Source organism: Neophocaena asiaeorientalis, unplaced genomic scaffold (assembly GCF_003031525.2).
Source record: "Neophocaena asiaeorientalis asiaeorientalis breed wild unplaced genomic scaffold, Neophocaena_asiaeorientalis_V1.1 scaffold322, whole genome shotgun sequence".
Lineage (NCBI taxonomy): Eukaryota > Metazoa > Chordata > Mammalia > Artiodactyla > Phocoenidae > Neophocaena > Neophocaena asiaeorientalis.
In genome coordinates, this window is record NW_020185329.1 from 2755530 (window position 1) to 2772659 (window position 17130).

A 17130-nucleotide genomic window follows, 5' to 3' on the forward strand; every position below is an offset into this window, starting at 1 on the left:
AACTTGAGAAAGTGTGAAAAACCAAGCAGTGACAAGTCAGCTCCCTGGAGTTACACCAACCCAGATTGTTCCCTATCCTAACTGAAATTGGTGGACTCTTCATCTGGGCACTTCAGCTTGAGAAATCAGTTAGATTAATCATTTTTAACACAGGTTTATTTTAAAAGTAGATACAGCTTAAGGAGAGAAAGCTAAATATTAGGGAAGTATTAAGTCCTTCAGAACTCAAAATTCTGCAGCCAAATGAAAGCAAAGTATAAAATTTGGATAAAAATGTTTCTCTAAGGGTAAAACAGTTTTCTGAGAGATTTTAAAACCAAACACACAGTAAGAGAGTGGTTTTCAAAGTGGGTTTCAGGCCCATCCTCTCCTCTTCAAACCTTTCTTACATTCAAACATTTCTAATTCTGTTTTGTCTTTTGTGGCTTCAGGGAAGATTTCCTTTTTAAAAAAGGAAAGGGAAATCTGATGCCATCCCCATCCCCTTGCTACTGTTTGTTCTTTAAGTTTGAAAATCACTGCTATGAGAAAAATGAGATCTAAAACATATTTTCTTTGTCAGTGTTACTACACTGAAAAGTTTCAACACAGATCTGTACATTATCCTGTAAAATAAAAGAGCAAAAGAAGTTCTTAGAAAGAAATTAAACTTTGCTATTCCCACCGCCCCTAAATCTGTTCTTCCACTGCCTCCAACCTCTCAATATTTCTAGACAGTGTGAACAAAATTCTAACAAACATTCCAGCCCACACCTTAATCTAAAAACATTTCATTTGATGGCTGCAGAGAATTTTTTTTTGAGAAGGTAAGCCCCCAACTTATAGAAACCTCTAGAATAAGAATGTACGATTACCAAAATAACACACATTATATCAGGGAAGACTCTGCATAGGGTTTCTTCAACATAATCACTAATAATAAAGAAAAGCCAAATCCCAGAACGTCACTCTGCATTCATCAGCACACAATACCAAAGTGTAAACAACAACCAGGGGAAAATGCTTAACACAAAGGCCATTTTTCTTTGATGGAATCAGGGAGAAAAGTGGAACTGCAGGAAGAAAAGTGGAACCCAAGCTTTGGCCACTTATCAAGACTTCATTACTTCAACGAAATAGAACAAATCTCCATGGAAAGGGCTCATTCGGCAAACGTAACTTCTTTCCATATATTTTTCCTTCACATCAGATTAAACAAAACTTGTCATTTCAGAATCACTGATTACATATTTTTTTAATTAGAAAAAAGTTTACTTGAATATTTACATAACTTTATTGCTGTTTATTACAACAAAAAAAATTTTAACTGATTTGTAGAATCCAACCAGTATCATATGAAATTGAAATCCATCTCTCAAGAAGATGCAGTTACAGCTGAATGTATCTGATGCTCAGAGTACAGCATGAATAAGAAAAATCCTTGCATGTCATGTGGTTCTTGCTGCAGTCATCTGTGTTCATCTCTCAGAAGGCAAAAGAATCCATTTGACACTTCAATAAATATCAAAGTAATCGTTACCAAAAAAATAGCTTCCACGGACCAGAGATCCAAGAAACAGCAGTTTTAATGAATGATTCCTAGAATCGAGTGAGTCCTCCTTTAGTCCAATGAGATGATGTCAGGAATGTTACTTCCACTGCTGGTTATGACCCCTGTCTCACTCCTGCTGCTGGATGAACTAACATGAGTACTGCTTTCATGGGGGCTGGTGGTGGTGACAGACGTACTGCTTGCTGTTAAGGGTGAGGTGAGACTATCCAAAAACATAGGAGGACAGTACTGCTTGAAACAAACAATGATGTCGATGAGGAAGAGGCTACATTGATTTTAAATATAGAGACTAGAAATTGTTAGATATGCACAAGTGATAGCCACATATTTAAATCTCAGTGGGACTTAAAAGCTTCTCAAAACTTCACATCTTTGGATGGAAGGTTGGCATGAATTTTAACATTTTACATTATTTTTTGAGTGCAGCATATTCCTGATTGTCTCAAAACTCACAGAATTTGTGACCAAATATGTAGTAGTACAAAAATGTCAACAATAACTAAAGTTATTTAATACTAAATATTGGCCCCAAAATTATGACTCATACTTAATCTCAAAAAGAATTTGCTCAAATGTATTTATACCAGATTTAAAACACACTGTAAAAGGCTAATAAACGTATTTTTAATGGTGTTAAGAAAAATGCTAATGCAAAATTCAATAATTCTCTCAAAATTTAGTATTAATCAGACCCTTAAGGAATAATGTTAACACTGATCAGCGGGAAGGCAGCATCTGACTCCTTTGTACATACACGTAACAGAACCTGTGTAATTAGAAGATAGCATACATTCTAATATAGAGACTACATGGTAGCTAACTACCACGGGATGCTCAGAAAGAGAGTTATCTCAGGTACTCACAAAATTTTGGAATAAATCTTAAAGGAAATCTAATCTAATCTAATTTCCTTTGAGATGCTTGCTTGACACCCCCTTCCAACTGTTCAAATTTCTGGTTTCTTTAACATCTTAGTTGCTGATTCCCAAACTAATTCCGACCTGAGTTTAGTACTCTAATATTGACCTGGAGGAACAGAGAGAGACAAGAGCTAAAAGCTTTATATCACCATAGAATATTTTATGTGAGAGACAACTGCACTGACTTGAGTGAGATAAGTGAGGTCCAGTATACAAGAGGAGAGGTCCTAAGTCTGTGTTTAGATTGACTGTATGAAAGAAGATCAGTAAGGATATCTGATCAGTATTATCAATTCTATATATTATTCAGCCTATCATCAGAGGTATTAAAAACAGAAATTTAAAACTGAAGTTGTTTAGAGTACATGATCTTCAAGAAGACCATAAAATGGGAACAACGGCCCCAGGTTTAAGGCTGCCAGTCAGTGGAAGGGCAACAACTAAAATTCAGGGTGCCTTTTAAAAAAGTAACTTAATGTTTAGGATGGACAATTGTCTTGGTTCATCAACAAAACGAATGCCAGGCACAAAGACATTCAAGGGGAGTTCTTAAAGAGCTTCTAAGAACCTCTAAAGAGAGTTGCACTGTCAGGTATTAAACTTCTTTAAAATCAATTTCTAATTTTCCACTAAAATTGAGCCAAGAATCTGGAAAAAGCCCAGAAAGTTAGCATTTTATTTCTACTACCTCTGAGGGAGTTTTTGACCACCTAGGAGTAAAAAGTACCCTTCTTCATTTGTATAATGAATGCTAGATACTACAGTCCTGCTATCAATAGCCTCTACATCTTGAAATCTTACAATACTCAGGTTGCAGCCAATCTAGCTCTGTAGCCTTTATGTGTAATTTGAACACATCTGCATAAGGATAACAGGGATTAAGGGGGCAATGTGGAGGTAAAGTAGAACAAATCTAAGGATTCAAGGAAAACTGAAAGCACAACCTCACCCTTCATTTGGCTTAGCAACAAGTTAGCCTGACACCAAGCATGCTAAATAGCCCTATAAAATCAAAATCCTCTAGGTTAAAAGATCATTTTTTAAAAAAAGGATGATTCACATTAAAAACAGTAATACTTTTAAGCCTGAAGAATCTATTTCCTTAAAAAACAGATAGATATTTTGCTACAGAATCTACTGCTGTAACAAAGTCAACTCAGAATGAGAAGAAGAAACTCCTCATTCTGTGCCTGTTACCTTGGGCCCAAATTTCCAGTGCTGTTTATGTGATCAGATACAGAGTACTGAACCAGGAAGCTGATACAAGACCTGTGGTTAGCTGATTCTGAGCAGCCTACAAAGCAGTGGTGCATGGCTCATCCTCTATCCCTCCCTACTCTCAACACTTCTCTCAAAGTCTCTTTCTCTGTTTTGCTTTTCCCTTCAGCTTTTCCCATGCCTTTTCCTCCTCTGCTCTGCCTCTGCTATAAGCCTTATCAGTGGAGTCCACACTCATTGCAAGGTCTTCATGTTGGGACGCTGGGATACTAGAGTTTCTTATCTCTGACAAAGAAAACAGGAATGACTGGTTTATAGCAATTTTAGATTAGGACATCTCCAAAGTCTGAATCTGATTGCCTTTAAAAACAAGGAAGAATCAAGCTAATGATTCAGTCTGTTTAATCAGCATCAGCTATTTTCTATGTATAGAGCAAGTGTTTTACAACTTATCTCTGTAAGGTTTTAACTTCCAGTCATTGAGCACTGCTTCCCCTCATTTTAATCACTCAAATGCTCGTAAGAAATGCCAACTGATTATATTAAACTAAATAAAATATAATGTAAACTTCCAGCATTAAAGGCCAACATATAAACTGAGAACTAGCAACTTCATCCCTCCAAGTAAAATTGTGAAATATTTATATAGTACTTCCTTTCCATCAATTTAAGTAACTGAGAGTTGACTGTCCTGATTTTATGCAACTGGTCATTTTTAGTTAGTATGACACAACCAACAATCAAATACAAATTAGTTGCTTAAATTCAGGATACATACCTGGGGATCAACTGGAATAAGGGAAAGAAAATCCAAACCTAAAACAAAAATGTTCTGTTAATAGTTGTCTCATATGTTGGAGACAAGAATTATTTCCCTAAATCATTTTTTATTTATCTTAAGTCATAAAACATTTGGGTTAATAAGGTCTTACCATTCTGCCATAGGGAAGGTCTATACCACAATCAGGATATTTATGTGGATAAAACCCAAAAATGAACATATTTCCTAACAAAACAACTAGAAAAACCGCCTCCCAGAGACTTAAAGGGGGCAGTCCAAAATTTTTCAGATAAATAGGACTAGTCAAAGCAAACTTTCCCCCTTTATCACTTAGCAGAATGAGAAGCAATAAAATGAAGATGACGATCTGGATTCGGACCATTAAAAAAACATACTTAAGACTCTTAAGGTACTTCACATTTATTTTTTAGAAATACACCACACTGAGCTTCATCTAAAATATCACTTCTTAGGCAGATAAATGTCTATTTCACGGACAGCTCTCTGTTCCCCGGTTCCCACAACAAGAGTAGCAGTACACAGTTCAACGTGCTGCACAAAGCAAGCACCTGCTAACTGCTGCTCACTAACAAGCTAAATCTTACCAAGGTTTGCTGGGTTATAAGCTAATGCAGTTTTCTAAACCAAAGCTTTGGGATTCTCCAGTTATGCTTTTGAACTAGAACTGTGGTAAAACGTTGCCCAGTAATACCATTTTGAAACATTAAAGTTATAACAATAAATAAAAAAACATTTCAGGTCTGAAAAATCTAGCAATAAACTTCAAGGTCAGTCCCCATAGACCTCTGTTTGACTAAATTTCAAAACATTAAAAAAAAATAAAAATCACATATTAGGTGTACCTTACTAAGACGGGCCAATTTCTATCCATTCTGTGAATTTTTATATGCTGGTATTCAATGTCACCTCAAGTATAATAATCATACAGAGTGTACTCTAATACTAGACTGTTACTCTAAAGAGAGAATATTAGCAGGAAATATTTAAAATATTTAATAACCAGTATGAAAATTTTATAAATCAAAATGTTAAAGTATATTTATTCCCTGATAATCTCTAAACAAGGGTATGATAAAAATACTTATCAAGTAATACAAGCTGTAGCACCAATCATTTGAAAGAAGTCATTTAATTTCTAAAGCATTTTTGAAAACTGCTGATATTTTTCATTTCATATGCCTATCACTAGCTATATGATACAGCAAGGTTTGAGCCAACACTGGAATTACAACAAACTTTTCCAAGGAGCTCCCCATTAAATTGATACTACTAAGTAGGTGACATATCTCAATAAGCAAAGAGTTTCTCTTCACACTAATGATACTGTCCAGTAAATCCTCTCTCTGCTTCAGCTGAACAGTAATTCACAATTTGTCTAGCCCTTATAACACCTTCTGAGAGTTTTATACATTCAACGTTTCTATTATGGACTACGTCACAAAAAGTTTATTTGCATATCATTTTATTGGCTTAATTTTGTTTTGCTTCAAATGGTATATAACATTATTTATATAATAACTTCTGCTTTTAAAAGCTTATTTAATTTCAAATATTCAATCACTTTTAATGTTTGTTGAATAACTCAGTCCATTTGAATAACAAAATTTCTTTATAAAGCTACAGAAAGTATTGCTATTTCCGTTGGAATATTGTGTATTGAAGCCAAATCACTCAAAATGCTCATTTTCTAAAGTTTATTCCCATTTTGTAACTTCAGTTTAAATAAATACACAGGCTTGATATAATTTTCAAGCTGTTTTTGTAGTTCTAGCACTGGAGACTGCCCATCGAGGAGGTGCCAAGTGTCTCCATATTTTCATTATTTCAATTCCCATCTCTTCAGATGTACTGCAATTCTCTTTGATGATTATTTCATGTGTGCTAGTAGATATACAGTCTACTGATAAAACATTTTAAGAGATTTGTTTGATCTATATCTTTTGACACCTCATCCAGGGATAACTGAATATGGTAACTTATACAATGCCATAATAAAATGTCTAGAAATTTTTTTGAAATTTTGGTTGAAACCCATTGTCTCCCTAGCATTACACAGATGCTGTATACACAAAATTCAATAATGTTTTTAATGTAAATATTTCTCACTGAAACCATTTTTCTCAAACAGTAACAAAGAAGTTCAATATAGTATTTCAGATGTTATTCCTCCTATTAAAAGAAGATTACCAACAATGTCTTGCAATTCTACTTTGTAAGAACAGACTATTAAAACCCTTACATGAAATAGATGACGTTTCACAAACAGTGATCAAATGTTATTGCCTTATTTTCTAAGTTTAGTAAAATGCTGTTTTCTTATTTCACCGTAAGTTTGAACTGCAATGATATGTTGTACTGACGTATTTTTAGGCCCTCCTAAGTACTCCACAGTTGAAAATGCTCATCTTTAACTAAAAAGCAGGTAGTGTTAAAAATTCTGATGGTACATTCTAAATGCTTTTGTCAATACTGATAAAATTGTCGTTTTAGATTTTAAATGCTTCTTCATGTGAAACTGATTCTGTATGTCTTATTAATAACAACACATTCTCCTTACTTGAGCCATGAACTTTAACAAAACATAACTCCTACATGATTAAATATGTAAATGTTTAGCACTTTCAAATTTTAATGATACAACTTTTGAGCACTATTCCCACCTGACAAATATGGCACTAGCAATAATAAGGCAGTCATATTTTTTCATGAAATAATCAAGCTGTTTTCCATTCCATAAATACAAATTATGTTTTATTTTGCATTCACTGCTGCACAGTATCAGAAGATGTTCCAAGCTGCAGTTCATTATTAATATCATTTCTTCTTTGTTCTCCTGCAGATTCAGAAGATTCATGTTTACGATGTTTAAAAGGAATGTTAAGAAATGTATTAAAAGTTTGTCATCTCTCCATTCTTGGTGTTCTATTTAATATTTTATTATAAATTATTAAACTTATAAATATCAAAACTCTGTACAGTATGACTAATTACTTAAAAATTATGCACAAAAAATCTCCAAAGTAATTACTAATTACAAAAGAGCATATTAACAGTAAAACCAAAGTAAAAACTAAACTACTTAGATGTAGTAACTGCTACATAATTCATAGATGACGGTAAACTGGTAACTCTTCTAAAGTACAACAGTTCCTATTCTATTCTGTTTATCAACTGATAAGAAAGCCTTTCAACATTTTAATAATCAGTATCACTATATTGGCTTATATTGGCTAAATATCAGCCCTGGATATTAGTCTTAGTTCCTTAATGTCAGCTTGAAATGCATTTTATGAAATACACAGTTAACATATTTTACTGTTTTTCTCAAATCTGTACATTTTATAAAGTAAATAGGCTGACTTTATGCCCAAATTTTGAAATAATATAAATTCCCTGAAATTAAAAATTCATCCAAACTCACATAACTCAAAAACTAACAGGGCAAGTGATTTGTACATTGTACCTATTCTATCGCTAAATGGCCAGAGTCACTCAGTAAAAACAGAGAACGTTCATTATCTTTTTTCAGAATTTTTAATTCAAGATCTTTAGGAAACAAATCCTTCTGGAAAGCTTGTTTGTAAGATGACATGTGGACACTCTTCAACTTCATTTGAAACTAGCCACAGTTAAAGCAAAACATGGCAGTAAGGAATTAAGACTCTCTGACTTTCCATCTTTCTTAGGACCACGAAACCTCACCTGTAACTCAGCATCAAGCTTTGTATCAACAAATACTCTATAATTGGTGCTAGCTGGGTTTGCAAACTCTTTTTTAAAATACCAATTCCCAAAGTACATGTGGAGTAAACACATTTAAGAAGCAAAAGGTACCTAACATTTTTTTTGATGGATACTATTTTTAGTCTACTCTTTTCCATTAAATTTTATTCAAACTGAATAAATGCTGAACAAATTTCAAGTGGCAAAATTACACTGGGGCAGAGTACACAACTATCAACTTCTTCAACAACACAAACTTTGCCCAACAGAATATACATTGTGGGGCTTCCCTGGTGGTGCAGTGGTTGAGAGTTCGCCTGCCGATGCAGGGGATGCGGGTTCGTGCCCCGGTCCGGGAGGATCCCACATGCCACGGAGCGGCTGGGCCCCGTGAGCCATGGCCGCTAAGCTGGCACATCCGGAGCCTGTGCTCCGCAACGGGAGAGGCCACAACGATGAGAGGCCCGCGTACCACAAAAAAAAAAAAAAAGAATATACATTGTGCTTAAAATAAAGACCTTACTAAGAGGGGCAAGAAGAATAAATCATAGGTCAAAATTAATTTCCTAAATCCAGAAAATTAACAGGAGGAGGTGACTGTATTCCACTAAAAGGGTCCTTCAAAGAGAAGGGAAGTCATGAATTTAAGAGTCACTGGTACTAACTTGCTCAAATTTGATCGACCAAAAGTCTGCAAAAACAATGGCTATGTAGGGAGAGAAAAAGAGGGAGGGAGGAAAAAGCTTTAATTTTATAGTATGGCCTTGGTTGCATACGTCTTGCTACTAAGGTAATTCAAGCAGCCTTGAAGCTTTTAACTGTTGAGTTAACATACATATAAAAGATATCCCTCAATATTAAGCAGAGCTCTAGGGAAACAGCAGGTAGATCCTATTTTTACAGGGTAAAGCTGGTAGGCAACACTGACCTCACAGTACACCAGTATATTCTGAAGTTGTGATGGGATACCAAGAAGTGATGGGCTACTAAAAAAAGTATGAGAAAACATTCTCCCTAACCTGTGAAGCTTCCATGATAAATGAAGAAAGAGTCTCCCAGTATAAATTCTCTATGAGGAAGAATAAATTCTGTAAAATTTTCCTACTGTTTTCCTCTCATCAAAATCTACAGATTGCTCTATAGTTAAAATAATAGGAACTGAATGTGATATATTTAAAACATACTAACTTTACAGGAAGCCTCTCCTTAGCAATTTCCTTAGCATTTCTATTTAAGATATTTGAATTATATTTGCTCCACAGATTAAGATAAAAAGAAATGGTAAAACTTGATAAAAAAAAAACAAAACACCTCTTCACATACCTGGCAAGTCTGATGACATGCTTGATATTGGCGTGTGGTGGAATGGTACTGAGTAGTCTGTTAATGAAGGCGGAATAGCAGCAGGATCAACCGAAGTCACACTGGGCACCCTTACAGAAGATGGCTGATACATGAGAACCCTGTTTTAAATAGCACGGGAAATTACAAACAATCTGGCTGTTAGTTCACAGGAGAGAAGGGCTGTACCACTGGGCATTGTCAGTCGTTAAGTTCACTATGTTTCCAAACAACTATACGGCAGCTACTCACTACACAGTACTCCACTCACTCTCCTCTTTCATAACAGTCTTCACTTTAACATGAACACATGTTGGCTCTCAACAGCAGCTGTGACATAAGAGCAAGGTGGGGCTTCCCTGGTGGCGCAGTGGTTGAGAGTCCGCCTGCCGATGCAGGGGACACGGGTTCGTGCCCCGGTCCGGGAAGATCCCACATGCCGCGGAGCGGCTGGGCCCGTGAGCCATGGCCGCTGAGCCTGCGCGTCCGGAGCCTGTGCTCCGCAACGGGAGAGGCCACAGCAGTGAGAGGTATACCGCAAAAAAAAAAAAAAAAAAAAAAAAAAAAAAAAAAAAAAAAAGAGGAGGAAAAAAGGAAAAAAAAAAAAAAAAAAAAAAAAAAAAAAAAAAGAGCAAGGTGGCGTTAAAACATAATGGACAGTGCTGGAGCAATACATAAAACTTTGATCCACAAACAGGAATATACTCTACATAATGATTTTATTAATGTATATGTAACATGTATGTGAAGATTAGTAATTTTATATATAAAGAAATTTAGAAATAAAATAGAAGACTCCTAAGATTTGATTAAAATCAGAGTACCTTTATGAGTGAAGCTACTTACTATAGCTCAAGCATGATTTCTTCCATCCTAACGTGAACTGTTAATTATTAGCGATCTTATCTAGGAATCACCCAAGCAAAGACAGCCAGTCCTAAAGCCAGCCAGCCTGATAACAACAGGCAGCAATCAGCAATTAGAATAAGACAACGACTCAGGATTTCAGACATAATATCCAGAAATAAAAACACTGGCTACCATGATACCATCTACTCTTCTAAGAGGGCTTACGACTTTGAAATTCTCTGTTCATGCTATGAAAAACACAAATTAAATACACTTAAGATACACTTTATTACTGGTATTTATACATGTACGTATACACACTATATATATAATAGTAATAACTTTATAATTTTAAGAAGCAGTATAGTTAAACATATTTTTGAAAAAGTTCAGGAAAAAAGAGAGATGATTTTGCATTCTTCCTACTTAACCTTCATTTTATCTTAGTCCAGGGTAAACAATTACAAGTTCTCAAGAAAACATCTTGAACATATACAAGAAACTAAGCAATGTTACTGACCCTCTGGCTGATGGTGGCCACCTTTTTGTCCAGCATCTTAGTGAGGCTGCAGTGGTAGCACCTGCTCTCCGAGCTCTGCGATGCCACACAAGGATGACAAGAAAAAGATAGATGCTGGAAAGTCAGCCAAGAAAGACAAAGACCAAAGGCAAAATGTGGGACAAGCTCAATAACCTAGTCTTGTTTGACAAAGCCACATAAGACAAACTCTGTAAGGAAGTTCCTGACTATAAGCTTTATTAAAACCCCAGCTGTTGTCTCTGAGAGACTGAAGATTCACAGTTCCCTGGCCAGTGCAGCCCTTCAGGAGCTGCTCAGTAAAGGACCCATTAAACCAGTTTCAAAGCACAGAGTTCAAATAATTTATACCAGGAACACCAAAGGTGGAGATGCCCCAGCTGCCAGTAAAGATGCATAAACAGGTCCCACCACTGTACATTTTGAAAAGTAAAACTTTACTAAACTGAAAAAAAAAAAAAAAGGAGGGTGGGGGACGGGGACACAGGGACATTAGGTCATTAGGACATTAAGGTCAGCATTCCAAAGCGCTGCCAGTAAACTACCGTGAGCTTAATAAGAGAGGCACAGAGCTCTGTAGCTGGAAGGGACCACTACAAAGATGAAGCACAACTGACAGAAACAGTACAACCATCAAAGTTAGACTGAGGTGACAAGTAGGTCCTCTAGGTGTCCTTTCCCTTGGTTGAAACTTCCTGTTATTGCTCAGATTATTAAATACTAGTAATAAGAAATGATGACATATTTGCATGACATTCTTCATACTCTAAACAACTGACAAAACTATTTCATAACCTCAATTAAAAATCTCAAACCACTTAAATAATCACCACCTATTTAAACACTGGAGTCCCTCTAAAACCAGTTTCCATTATAACATGAGGCTCTTGTCTAGCTGTTATTCTGTACTATTCGTCAAAAATACAGATGTTGTTGGAAAGGAGGAAAATGAAGTCATCTTGAGAGGACACACATGGCTGTGCTGGCAACTGCTAGTCTCAGAAAAGCAAATAAATAACATAGGTCAGAGTTCAGGAATCTTAAACTGATCCATTTGGGAGGCAAAGGAAATATAACATGCTTGAGACGGTAACATAAGCCTCATATTTCAAAACACATTTTCCAGATGTAGATGAAGATGGACAAAAAGAGCAACCTGCCTCGGTTAGAATCAGAAGGTTTCTTGGCCTCCAGTGTTACCTGTCAACCTAAAACCACAAAGGTAGACTCCAGAGGGGGAAAGAGAAAACCTGAGATGAGCTCAAGTACATATGTTATATTAAAGCACATCTTTTTCTGGAGGTTTGAAGGCACTGGTCCTCTACAAGGATGAAAGTAGAACAAAAAATCACCAAAAGTATTTTCAAATTACAAATGATCCTACCTCCCACACAAGAATGTGTATCAGAAATTGGGGGCTGGGGGATGGGGATAAGAAGGAAAAAGACAGGGACTTCCCTGGTGGCACAGTGGTTAAGAATCCGCCTGCCAATGCAGAGGACACGGGTTCGAGCCCTGGTCCGGGAAGATCCCACATGCCGCGGAGCAACTAAGCTCATGCACCGCAACTACTGAGCCTGTGCTCTAGAGTCCGTGAGCCACAACTACCGAAGACCGCGTGCCTAGAGCCCATGCTCCGCAACAAAAGAAGCCATCACAATGAGAAGCCCTCGCACCACAACGAAGAGTAGCCCCCGCTCACCGCAACTAGAGAAAGCCTGCGTGCAGCAATCAACACCCAACACAGCCATAAATGAATGAATGAATGAATGAAGACACTGGTATATGTTAGTACTAAGGAGGGGGTTTAAAAAGTGGCTCTGATTATTATGGTTGTTTCACAGTATTAATATCTTAATCATATATATATTTTTTAAGATGCAAGCTTTTGAAGAAGACCTATATGTGTGTGTGTGTTTGTATACATATATATGTATGTGTGTGCATATATATATACACACATACAATATACACACATACATATGATTTCATTTATTTTAAAAAGTTCCTACTTAAAGGTACATTTAATCTGTCACTTTTTCTCTGACACTGAAAGAAATGAAAAGAAAAATTTCAAGTTTACAAGAAAAAGACAATGGCTGCCTTCCTCTTGCTCCCTCTTCTTGTCCTTTGATGTCTCACACTGGAGATTGTCTTTTGTCTTGATCCTGAACTGACCTTTCAACCTGGATCAGGTTTATAGAAAACAACAATAAAACTCATTTTCCTACCCTGGCCCCTTTATTTCCATCTGTAGAGGAGTAAGGTCAATGTCCCAATGCACATGTCACCACAGTAACTCTTTTTTTTTTTTTTAAATTCTTTTTTTAACCACAGTAACTCTTAACCACTGCATATCTTCTGTTCTCATAACATGAAACGTTGAGTGATTAAACAACTATTCCTTGCTTCTCCAATACAAAATGCTGTCAAAACACATGAAAATGTCACAATCCACTGACAGTACAAATTATTAAATCAATATCTAAAATCTCAGCAAACATCAAACTATTTAGTGTAGGTTAATTCCTATTACCTGAACTTTGTAACCATTAATACAAATTCAACTTTATATAGAATGGGTGAAATTCGCCATTTGTTAGGATTATCAAATTACCTACTAGTAGAAAGATTTTTGTTTTAATCAGAATCTTCACAAAGACCACATTCAGAAAGGTAAATGATTCTGATGCCTATGCAAAAAAAGATGTATTTATAGATATGGAATATCAGGAACCATGGAGAATGTAAATGGCTATGTCTGGTGGAATTGTGGGTATGTGATGCTATAAAATAATAAAAACATTTTTTAAAACTTTTAGTATTTGTTACTCCCTCCTCACAGGATTGGCAAATACACACACAGGCTTTATGTGTACAATATGTATGTGTACATATATAAATTTTTATAGCTGTATCCATAGTATCACAGCACAAAGGTAAACTGCTGGCATGCTGCTAGACAGCAAACATTAGTATTCTAGACTGTGTACTAGATCACTGAATTCATCATACTTGGCCCCAACTTACATGTCTGAAAATTCAGTAACTTGAATTTTTATCCATAAACCTGAAATTCACTGGGTGCTCCCACTTTATGGTCATAAAAATATTTTAAAAGATTCAATTTTGCTAATGATTCTTCATCTATTTCTAATCTTTGTTTCCTGTCTTTAGAATACCTCCTCATTAATGACAAAGCAGTCATTGAATTTCCCAGCCATGGGGTAGGGACATAATATTTAAAATTATCTTTTAATTTAGAAAAATAGCAGAAGTTTCCTAAAAGTCTTAGATTAAGGTGCCAATTTCTTCTGACAGGCTATGCAGGGAAAGAGGCTAGAAGAATTACCATCAAAGTGTTAACAGAATGCTTTTTATTTCTTGATGCTTTGAAAAATTGTTTATAAGAATAATTTTTTTCAAAAACAATACCTCTTAAAAAATAACTGCTCACCTGAATTTTAGACTGTAACTTAAAGTAAGTTTTCCTGTTTTTCCTCTATTTCCCATTTGCTTACTATCATTGACCAAGAAGTCCTATGATAAACTTACACCTCAGGAAAAATTTCTAGATGCTGACACAAAAGAGAGGATACGAACAGAATGACCAGGAACAAAAACCAGGAGATAAAAAGTAAGAGTTGGAAGGGATTACAGAAATGATATAACCATAGCGTGAGTCTCCACTGTGACACCTGGACAGGTGGCATCCACTCTTCCTTAACACAGAAAATGTGATTTTAGCACAAAACATCAACTTCCTTAGTGTTCAGAAAACTCCAACGGGAAGTTTTTCCATGTATCTTTCCTCCATTGGACTTAGATCTGCCAAATGTTATAACAAAGAATAAACTTAACCCAGTTCATCAATGACTCCCGTTCAAGAACTACAAGATAACTATAACATATTCTTTTCTCCTGGCTTAACAGCTTCAATCCTTAGACCCATTCATCCATCAGGCTATGTTTCCACTATTCACCATCCTGTTTCCCTCCTCTGGCTGCTCTCATTAATACCCTTCTTGATGACAGCCCTGACTAAAATGGTCTAAGTGAAAGTCTTCTAGCCTAAAAATGGAACGAAACTGGCATGCGTATGTATCCTGGACACTGCTTCGCTTATTAATGCAGTCTAAGAACAAATCAGCTCAAGTGGTGAACCCTTCAAACCATTAAGTGAATTCTGACACTTCAAAGAGTTTCTATCAGGAATGGCCATTAATTTATGGAATGTCACCATCTATTAAAATGACTATATACAGTCATCCCTTGGTATCTACAGGGGATTGGTTCCAAGGACTCTCCCACCCCCCACAGATACCAAAACTCATGGATGCTCAAATCCCTTATATAAAATGGTGTAGTACTTGCATATCCCCCATATACTTTAAATCATCTCTAGATTACTTTATAATACTTAATACAATGGAAATGCTATGTAAATAGTTGCTGGCAGCAAAGAGCAAATTTTGCTTTTTGGAACTTAAAAAAAAATTTTCCCCAAGTATTTGTGATGATCCATGGTTACCCGAATCCATGGATATAGAGGGCTGACTTGTTGTCCTATGACAAGATCCATTTTATCAATGTATTTCCTAATAATAAAGCATTCTTAGATAAACCCTACTTGGTGGTAATGGATGCCATTTTAATGTATTATTAAATAATTTACTAAGACTGAATTCAGAATTTTCACTGAACTTCCTGTTTCATAATGGTTCTTCTCTTTTGGCTGTTAATGCGTAAGTCTAGTTAGGGTATTAAGAGTTATGTCAACTTTGTGGAATGAGCTGGGAAGCTGCAATTTACGGACATTTTAAACCAAAATTTTCATGTGTTGCTGGTTTAGTCAAAAGTTTCTACCTTATACTCACAATGTTAGTTTTTATTTTCTTTTTAACCTCGATGAGGAGACTTACATCTATCTCTACGGTAGCTGACCGCAGGTGTGAACTGTCCTGATTCCTCTGCATGTTGAAGTCATTTCAGATTGTCACCCAATGTACGTGCCACTCCTCCAGTTCTGAGTCCTCATCAAGTATTGGTAAAAATGTGCGAAAGGAACATAGAGGGTAGACCCTTATGGCGAGCCACCAGAGACACCCTCTATGATCACAGTAACTCATGAGTCCATATCACTACGCACAACCCTTCAACCTGGCAGGAAACCATCTAACTATAACACTGTGCAACCTATGTTTTTCCAGCATATTCTAAAGAGTTTCATTAGAGAGTAAAATCTGGAAATACCATATCTAAGTATTCATTCCCATGATTCTCCACTTTAGTAAACATTTCAAAATTACATTTTCATTTTTTATTATTTAAATGCTAGAAGTGCCAAACAAATTGTCTGAAAGGAACAATAAATGATCAGCATACCCCCCAAAAATCCCACTTGAAATACTTATTTCATTTTCTGTTCCACTAAATAAACAAACAAACAAAAAATACCCTTACTGTGATACATAAATCACATCTGGAAATATAAGCATTTTAACAGTGAAGAAGGCAGCACAAAAAGTTTAATTCTCCTGGTTTCAAAAGTAACTATAAAAAAAGAATGTTTCAAAAGTGCACCAAGAATATAACTCCACTTGTATAAAATGTCTAGAAAAGGCAAGTTTATAGAGATAAAAAGATCAATGGTTGTCTAGATTTGGGGTGTGCATCAGGATTAACTGCAAATGAACATGAGAGATGTTTACTGGCTGTTCAGAATATTCTACAACTGAATTGTGATGATGACTATACAGCCCTATGAATTTACTAAAATCACTGAACTGTGCAACTGAATACTTAAGATGGGAGAATTTTATGGTATATAAATTATACCCCAATAAAGCCATTAGAGAAGAGAAGTGCTATGAGAAGCCAAAAGATAAGGCTGGCATACTCAAGTTTGAAACAATATGTTCATAGATGTCAAGAGAACCCGCTGCTGCTTTCCTGCAGATTCCAAAATCTCTAAGAAGCACCTATTGCTAAATACTCAAACCTGTCACTCACTATAGGTCAGCAACAGCTTCTGCCAGATGACTCATAAATAAACGCTAGACTGCTTTTACTAGCCCATATTTTGCCCTGGAGAGGGTGAGAAGGGAAGGCAATCAATTTTTTACTGAGACAATGACCATGTGGTTGACACTGAGGCTGAGCTCTTTCATTATCTTATTGAAACCTG

General features: G+C 35.9%; 1 protein-coding gene across 5 annotated transcripts in view; it reads right to left on the minus strand.

Annotated features, from left to right (window-relative positions):
• Nucleotides 1-6: 6 nt before the first annotated feature.
• The window catches only part of PIAS2 (protein inhibitor of activated STAT 2), a 71064-nt gene continuing 53940 nt past the window's right edge, over nucleotides 7-17130 (minus strand). Inside the window, exons 12-15 of one of the 5 annotated variants that reach the window (XR_003001763.1) lie at nucleotides 9539-9678; nucleotides 7153-7325; nucleotides 4469-4506; nucleotides 1693-1780 (exon numbers count right to left, since the gene is read on the minus strand). Coding sequence is in view for 3 of the 5 variants with exons in the window: in XM_024734684.1 (XP_024590452.1) it covers nucleotides 1601-1783; nucleotides 4469-4506; nucleotides 9539-9678 (361 nt within the window). In the remaining 2 variants the exon portion in view is untranslated. Of the gene's footprint in view, nucleotides 1784-4468; nucleotides 4507-7152; nucleotides 7326-9538; nucleotides 9679-17130 lie in introns of all 5 variants that reach the window. The other 4 variants (XR_003001764.1, XM_024734686.1, XM_024734684.1 and 1 more) reach the window with 4 other exon arrangements.